Below are 8,673 nucleotides of genomic sequence, written 5' to 3'. Positions count from 1 at the left end.
AACCTTTTTGTGCAGAGGATATACCTTTCCCTAATGAAGATAGGTTTGAGGCCCCCCCCCCCCCCCAAGATTCTTTGACAGATTTGATGGCCCCTTCAAGATTTCCTGAGGTCTTAAGAGGTCCCATCACAGTATTTCCTGAAGTTCCATAGGGGCCCATCACAATTTTCTGCAAAGTCTGACGGGCCCTCTAGGATTTGCTAAGGGTTTGAGGGGCGCAATAGATGCTTTCTGGGGTCTCCAAGATCATTCAATAGGTATGACGGGGAAAAAAGAGGTGGACACATTGGTAATTCGTTTTTTTTTCAAGTGTTGTCCGAAGGTCCATTAATAGAGGCCTAGAACCTTAGAATTGTAAGCTCCTTTCAAGCTGATACTGTGTGCGGTAAAAAGAAAAACAGTATTGTATGTTCTCGACTACAAGTAATCAAATGAATTGTGATGCATGTGTACTACTTTTTAAAGTAATTTTGCAATCATTTGATTACATTTTACGTAGTGATGTCGCAGTGCCAGTTGGCCTTATGTTTCGTAAGCTAGAAGGAAACAAGGATGTTAGACAGCAAAATAGTTTTTTATTTGCAATCAGAACCAGGGCAGAGGCACCTTTCTCACACTTGAAGGTAGATGCCTACTCTCCCTTAGAAGTGGTGCACCTCTCCTTTGCGCGGCGAAGCCACTCCTTGACTTCCGTTTCCACCTCTTTTTTCGTAGACTCTTTGCAGTGCTTTGTCCGCTTTATAGCAGCTGAAAGCAATAGATGACCCTTATAGTACAACTTAAAAAGGCAGGGAATTGCGTTGCAAACTTCTACTTACCAAAGATCAATTTGTACAGCTTAAGGCTACGGAAAACCTTCTTCCCTTTGCGCCCATCCATGCTGAACTTGGCTGCAGCTTCGTCACTAATCAGGTGTGCAAGCATAGACCTTACAGTTGTTTTAATAGACAGGTCCCCAAGGGAGGTCAGCTCCACAACCTGGAAGGAACGTACAGAGCACGACACAGTTAATACGAACAAGACATAGCCAGTTTTCGCTGTTTTACTCTGACCAGTGAAACGCTATCCCCAAAGCTACTTATATCATGGAAAGGGTTCATCTTGGGGCAATAACCTTGGTTATAAGAAAATGCAATCCTCAATTCACTGTCCATGCAAAATGCCAATGCCGTGTTTGAGCACATAAAACGTGGGGCTGGTGCCTGGGGAACGTAAGACATGACATAAGGAGCATTACGATACCCAGAAAGCAAGTATAGCCAAAAATGTTTGGCATTCAAGGTTAGCTGGATAGAAAGAACCTGAGCATGAATGGGTTTACAGCTTGTATTAACTGGGCTAGGCTTTACAATTAGCCAATTCACACCCCCTCTTTATCTCCGAGGCCAGTATGAGTGAACTGGTGATACCTTGAGAAAGATTGAATGAATGTGAGGGCCCAAATTTTATTTTATTTGGGCAGTTGTTTACACCTCCTAGTCATTGTTCTATCTCATTAGTCATTTCCCATGCTCTAAGATCTGGAACTGTGGGACAGAGTTGCCATTTGAAGAAATACGGAAGTAGTCAGAGCTTGCTCTACACTCATGAAATAATGCTAAAGTATAGCACCATTACAAACACCTTTGTTGCTTACCAGAGAACAGGCAGTCTCACCCCTTCGATGCATCTCGATTTAAAATCACAGCTTGCTCCTAGCTTATTTGTTATCTGCATGTCTTAACCTTAGCTGCACACTAGGGATAAGACATAACAGCAAAGCCTAGAGAATGCAAACACCAATACTTGCCTCAGTAAGTGACAAAAACTAGAGTATGGGCAGGCATTGATAACAGCAATTGCTTACCAAAGCCTCACTCGTGGCATCTGTAAGAGCGCCATCAAACACCTCAATTGCTTCAGGAGTGTCGAGGGGATCAACGAGGATCGGCTGGCTGGGCTCTACAACGAAACTCTCACGCGCTCGTAGCAATGTCGAAATCATGTCCATTATCTCCGTCTGCTGGCTCCTCATGACGCTCATCCCATTCAGCACCCGTCGCTGAAACTCTGCATGCAAAGAAAAGGCTTGAAATAAATATTGGCAAATAAAATTAGTGCAGGCAGGAGACAACATCCTACTTACCAGCAGCACTCAAGATCCTAGCAGTGGCCCGCAGATCAGCTAAAAAGAAAAAAAAAAGATGGCAAAAAGTCAAGAGCTTAGCCATTTCAAAACTATTCAAAGTTGTGCAACCATGCTGTGAAAGAAAAACAATTGAAATCAAATTAGCTTACCGCAGGTCGAAGCACTGGTGCTAGGCGTCATGTGTTGCATAGCCTGCAGTGCTGAAAAAATTTAATGAAGGACACACAAAATATCTTAATACGCAGCTGCAACACAATTCTGCAGTAAAGTACCTTGATCTAATCGACTGGGAGCCGACATCCTTGTCAATGTTTGAGATGCGGTTGAAAAACCACTGGCATCTACGAAGATAAAGACAACTGCAGGCGCTAGATGCAATAAGGGTACAAGGTGACTTGGATTGCTTCTCATATTTATTTATGTTATTTATTTATTTGGTACTTCTGAACTGCCCTTCAAGAGCCCGTGGGCCTACAGGAGGGTGCACCATGCATACATGCAAGAGCTCAAATGACACAGAATACAAAATTAAAAAACATGCCTAAAAAAGTAGGAAAAAAATTTACATATGTAATATCAACAGAATGTGACCTCCGACAGTGGAAAACATACAGCGCAGAAACCTGTTGCCCCCATATCTGTTGTTTAAAAAACAGAAAGGAAAACATACAATCAATGTATACCTTGAGCAGGGCTCGCACGCTAAAACTTCCAGGCAAAAAAATATCCACCTCTGGAGAGTTCACTTTATTTAATATGCTAAAAGCCTACCGAAAAGTTTCCAGATGTGAAAAAGTCACTTCGTTTTTGGCGGTATGGTGCTCCATACATTTGCTTGCTCAAATTTGATTAAATATAAAACTTCACCCAGAAAGATATGAAAGAGATGGCGATTGTTTTTGCAAGCTTTGCATTTGAATTTGCACTGCTAGTGTGCGTAGCTCTTTATTTGTAAAACGATCATGCAATGTACCTTTATTTCGTGAACTGGGAGCCGGTGTCCTTGTTGACGTTTTAGGTGTCTGGAACGAACCACAGGCACCTGCGAAGATAAAGACAATTGAAGGGGCTACATGCAAGAAGGGTACATGGTGACATGGATTTTTCTCATATTTAGGTTCCTAGATGTGAAGAAAGCCACCTTGTTTTTGGTGGCATGGTGCTCCATATATTTGCTTGCCCAAATTTGATTAAATATAAAACTTCAGCGCTCACACGGAAATGAAATTAAAGTTAATTGGTTCTGCAAGCTTTGCACCTCAACTTGCAGCAATATGTGCATAGCCCCTCATTTGTAAAATGGCCATACATTATAGGTTGTTCGCACATAACGTCAATTTGGCATTTTGTTGTTAGCTTTTTTTTTCACACAAATTTACTACATTGAAGGATTACATCGTAACCGGTTGAGATGATGTCAGCGGTGCTCTACGCATTTGAGGGGGCGTGTCAATCCTTGGAATGCTCGAGTTTGGCACACGCCAGACAGCTCACAACAACAAAATGGTGGACGAAATTACGTCAGTGAAAACACCCTATAGCTACCTTTATCTTGTGGACTGGGAGCCAGCGTGTTTATCGAAGTGCTAGACGACTGGGACGAACCACTAGCACCTGTTTGGAGATGTCCGATTAAGTTGGGAATTGGTAACATTAGAATACAAAAAGCGAAAAACAATATAAGTGGTTTTCAGGAGAAACTGTACCTCGCATTAGTGCAGCTTGCGACATTTCACTGTGTATTGATCTTGCCGGGCTCGCACTCTGTGATTCCAGTCTCTGGCTACTGGCTGTGAAAAGCGACCAGAAAACCTCAAATTGTAAGATGAAAAAAGTACAAATTGATCTCCCAAAATATAAAAAATGCAGTTGTGCCCCAACCCCCTATATAAGCACATTGTTTACGTAAAACGACAGATCAAGTACGTCTGACGACACACCCTAGACTTATCAAGTGCCAGGTTCGAATTCTAAGCTAAAGGTTAAGAAACAGTTGCAACGGTCAACAAGGCTGTCAGCTGCAGAACAAAATAAAAATCAAATAGCGTTACGCGAGTTCTGCCGTGCGCAGAGCGGCATCGGGGCTTCCGGGAATTCATCCGAGCTTGAGTCGGACTCGCTCCAGCGTGTGGGGCGAAATCTCCTACGCTTTGGGCGTATCTCCTCGTCCGAGAGATCAGATGTGAACCGCGACCGCTCCAACTTAGATCGCCCTTCTTCGTAGGAATCTGTAGTTACATAAGAAAAAAATACTTACAATTAATGAACACTGCTGCACGCATGAAGAGATGCAATATACTCACTGAATAGTCCTTTCACAGTCACCTCGAACTCAGAAAACCCTGGTCCTGGTGGCCCCCCCTTTCGCACTAGCTTGACAGCCTTATCGGTGGACACCTTCGGCCATAAACAGTTGTTTCCCGTGACCCACGTGTAAGGCACGATCTCCACCTCTTGGGTTAGCCTAAATTCCACAATTGCATACATCCCTGAAAATGAACAGAAAAACTGATGTGAGAAAGTCATCAACACTAACCGGATCTAAAAAGTTATGCAAAAGCTAAACATTTACCTTGAGCTGCTGAAATGGCGGCGGTTTCACGGTACCGTCGCTTTCACCGACAGTAAAACGTAAAACCCGGTCGTGGTAACACCAGAGTCCAAACCACGCGCTCCTAGAGCCGACAATGCACAAATATCGATGGATTTCGTTGGCTATGGATTTTAACGGATATGTGACACTAGCGGCACCTAGAAAAGTTGAAAACTACATGACGTCGGGGTTAAACATCAATAAATAAATAAATTGGTAGCGTTTGTTTTATTCATACATTAGTTTGGTGACTTATCAATTTAAACAAATCTCCACAGACAAATTATAACAGCACAGTCGTACCGTCGGTGTCATCCTTGGTGTTATCCTAGGTTGATTTCATGAATTGCAGTTTACACCAACACGCTCGGCAACAAGCAGTAAAATAATTATGCCTAATTTTTAACAACAAACAAGAAAAGTAGCGAGAAGTATATTCTTATTGAATCATATACCGACTAACCACTGATCGGTATAGCCAGCTTCGCGACCTCACCTGTCTCGGCTGGCAACCCGATTTTCGAGTTTTGTTCTTTTTCTTTGTTTCTTCCGTGTCCACGTTGTTGCTGTCGCGTGTCAACGGTTATACAACGGTGTTACTAAAATATTTTTATTTCTGTTTTAAGTAGTATGGTGCGTGTGTGGCAGTACTCACGTTGGACAATGTTCCAGAAGAACTTTTCGTCTAGTTGAACTATCTGCTTGAGTTGTCCATTTCGGGTTAGTACTTGCTTTCCATACCACGTCCTTTTTTTCCATCCCCCTCTCTTTTTGTGTTACTCGAAATTCATTCCGTTCGTGTTTTCGTAAGTAGCGTCCTAAAGGACTAGTACAGATGTTGGCTAGCGTTTCACAACTTTCGTTCACCTATAGTTGAACGGCCTACTTGTTTCTATTTTTGGGAAAGTTAGTTTAGTCTCATTCTGAACCGCTTCGTTATTTCGCGCATATCATCCGTACCACGCTTTGTTTTTTCCGTCTTCGCCCGTTCCTGTCTGGCTGGAAGCACATCCAGTCTGCGACTGTGAGCTACAGGTACGTTGACGGTGTACGTGAAAATTGCACGCACTCATGCCTTTGTCAACTTGTTTTCTTAGGTCTGCACGGTGGAGAGGGGCTTCCCCACGCCTGGGTCAAGCACATCCAGTCTGCCGCTGTGAGCTACAGGTACGTTGAAGGTGTACGTGAAAATTGCCCTCACTTATGCCTTTGTCAACACAGGGGTTTCCCCACGCCTGGGTCAAGCACATCCAGTCTGCCGCTGTGAGCTACAGGTACGTTGAAGGTGTACGTGAAAATTGCCCTCACTTATGCCTTTGTCAACTTGTTTTCTTAAGTCTGCACGGTGGAGAGGGGCTTCCCCACGCCTGGGTCAAGCACATCCAGTCTGCCGCTGTGAGCTACAGGTACGTTGACGGTGTACGTGAAAATTGCCCTCACTTATGCCTTTCTCAACTTGTTTTCTTAGGGCTGCGCGGTGGAGAGGGGTTTCCCCACACCTGGGTCAAGCACATCCAGTCTGCCGCTGTGAGCTACAGGTACGTTGACGGTGTACGTGAAAATTGCCCTCACTTATGCCTTTGTCAACTTGTTTTCTTAGGTCTGCACGGTGGAGAGGGGCTTCCCCACGCCTGGGTCAAGCACATCCAGTCTGCCGCTGTGAGCTACAGGTACCTTGACGGTGTATGTGATAATTGCCCTCACTTATGCCTTTGTCAACTTGTTTTCTTAGGGCTGCACGGTGGAGAGGGGTTTCCCCACACCTGGGTCAAGCACATCCAGTCTGCCGCTGTGAGCTACAGGTACGTTGACAGTGTACGTGATAATTGCCCTCACTTATGCCTTTGTCAACTTGTTTTCTTAGGTCTGCACGGTGGAGAGGGGCTTCCCCACGCCTGGGTCAAGCACATCCAGTCTGCCGCTGTGAGCTACAGGTACGTTGACGGTGTATGTGATAATTGCCCTCACTTATGCCTTTGTCAACTTGTTTTCTTAGGGCTGCACGGTGGAGAGGGGTTTCCCCACACCTGGGTCAAGCACATCCAGTCTGCCGCTGTGAGCTACAGGTACGTTGACAGTGTATGTGATAATTGCCCTCACTTATGCCTTTGTCAACTTGTTTTCTTACGGCTGCATGGTGCAGAGGGACCTCCCCATGCCTGGATTTTGCACCATATGTTCATAACACACTTAAACTTCCCTTTAGATGACAGGGAATAGCTTTTCCCCGTCATCTACAGGTAGGTTTCAGTGTGTTGTGAATATGCACTCATACCTTCGTCAATTTGTTTGCTTGGCGGGGGAGAGGGGGAGCCGTAGCGGCCTCCCTCCACCGAGGACTAGCACTTCGTCACTCGTCCGGTTAATTTGCGATAGTTACCGGCACTGGTATCTTAAGCTTTTCTCGCTAGGCATGAGATTGCTTTTCCACGACACAGCCAATCTGGTAGATAACATAGGCTAAAAATACTGAAAAAGTCTCTAGGCACAAGTGCCATTCATATAGTCCAATTAATATAATTAAAGCATATTTCTTTCATTTGTTTACAGACGGACACTCCCTCCAAGGTCTGACTAGGACATGGGTCAGACAACAGCAAGACAGCTGCTAAATATATGGCAGAAGAGCTTTCCAGGGCAGAAAGGTATTGCACAGTTGACAAAAAGGGCGACTGTCGAGGAGTGGAGCCACCAGAAGATCTGGAGAAAATGCATACTATTAAAATTATCATCTTATTTCAATATAGATTTGGCTCATGGTCTTTCATTGGCACAGCATGCGGGCTAGGGTACGACATTTTGAACATTCATAGCTGTCCAAGTAAAGGGTAAAGCATAAAGCGCCGTTCACACTCTTGCGACCGAGAGACCAGACCGGTTTTTAAGCCTTTTGCGACTTCTTAGGACCGGATGCGCTGCAGCGGAGCTGGTCCTAAGAGATCGCAAGAGGCTTAAAAACCGGTGTGGTCTCTCTCGGTTTTACTCGGTCGCAAGAGTGTGAACGGGCCTTTAGACGTAATGCCCTAATCCCTAGGGATTTTGAGGCGCGATATTCAAAGTATGTCCGCTGAGGATCCCTGTTCGGATGTCCTCCGGATGTACAAAACTCTTACCTTTGTACGTCCGTCGGACGTCCACGGGACGTCCTTCGGATTTTCGCGGATGGCCCTCGGATGTACGATATATCCGAAAAGGATATCCATCGGATGTCCGATGGATGTCCAGTGGTTGCTTGGGATAGCACGGCTCTCATCACCAAGGTGATTGGACCAACTTCCAAGGAGCTGCTTTTCGACGACATAAAGGGCGGCACGTTTTCCATTATTCTTGGTGAGAGTACTGACGTTTCATCGACGAAAGAGCTGGCTGTTGTTGCGAGGTACTACTCTCGCGAGAAGAATGCTCTTTGTACTGCTTTCCTGGGACTAGTCCCAATTCTGGACGCCTGATCTAACGGGCTTTTCAGCCATTTGAACGAATTTCTAGACAGCTGCAAACTTTCCACGAGTGACCGCGTCGGAATCGTTACTGATGGGGCAAGTGTAGTGTGCGGCCAGCGCAACAGCTTGTATACAAGAATTAGGGAGTTGAACTCTGACCTTGCGTTGGTCAGGCGTGTTTCACACTCCCTCCACCTTGCGTGCAACGAGGCAGTGGACGGGCTGCCGACGCAGATTGATTCTTGTGCGAGAAACATTCAACTGGTTTTTACATTCTCCGAAGCGACAAGAGTCTTAAAAGAGTATTTATAGTGTCATTAACTGTGGCTTGTTGCCAAAAAGTTGGTAGGTGTGTGCGCGACGCGATGGCTGAGCATTGCCGCTGCTCTTCGTGCGATACTTGACCAGAGGACGGAGCTTAAGACCCACTTCGATGTCGCAAGGACAACCGAGCGTTGATATTTGGCTAAAATGCCCTTCGAGATGTTCAATGATGAGCAGACATTTTTGTT

At 45.2% G+C, this 8,673-nt stretch overlaps 1 protein-coding gene and 1 long non-coding RNA gene across 4 annotated transcripts; one reads left to right on the top strand and one right to left on the bottom strand.

The window, feature by feature from the left end:
- Window positions 1-305: 305 nt before the first annotated feature.
- On the bottom strand, window positions 306-4,826 carry LOC120842893. Of its 3 annotated transcripts, none has more exons than XM_040214100.3 (12): window positions 4,701-4,826; window positions 4,432-4,617; window positions 4,180-4,356; window positions 3,835-3,918; window positions 3,674-3,742; window positions 3,102-3,170; window positions 2,401-2,496; window positions 2,278-2,328; window positions 2,126-2,164; window positions 1,847-2,049; window positions 819-978; window positions 306-747 (listed from the first exon to the last, which is right to left on the bottom strand). In XM_040214100.3, exons 2-12 carry the CDS (start codon window positions 4,613-4,615, stop codon window positions 632-634), a joined length of 1,248 nt encoding a protein of 415 aa, XP_040070034.1. In that variant the 5' UTR covers window positions 4,616-4,617; window positions 4,701-4,826; the 3' UTR covers window positions 306-631. The 3 variants fall into 3 exon arrangements, with proteins under 3 accessions (XP_040070034.1, XP_040070035.1, XP_040070036.1); XM_040214101.3 differs by having other exon boundaries at window positions 2,401-2,469; XM_040214102.3 differs by lacking the exon at window positions 2,401-2,496.
- Window positions 4,808-7,467, top strand: LOC121836159. The gene is made up of 3 exons (XR_006077807.1): window positions 4,808-5,756; window positions 5,819-5,888; window positions 7,272-7,467. It is a non-coding gene; the product is annotated as an uncharacterized LOC121836159 (long non-coding RNA).
- Window positions 7,468-8,673: the final 1,206 nt, after the last annotated feature.

This window comes from Ixodes scapularis, unplaced genomic scaffold (genome assembly GCF_016920785.2).
Source record: "Ixodes scapularis isolate PalLabHiFi unplaced genomic scaffold, ASM1692078v2 PGA_scaffold1__304_contigs__length_218370807, whole genome shotgun sequence".
NCBI classification, from domain to species: domain Eukaryota; kingdom Metazoa; phylum Arthropoda; class Arachnida; order Ixodida; family Ixodidae; genus Ixodes; species Ixodes scapularis.
This window is presented reverse-complemented; position numbering and strand designations above follow the sequence as displayed.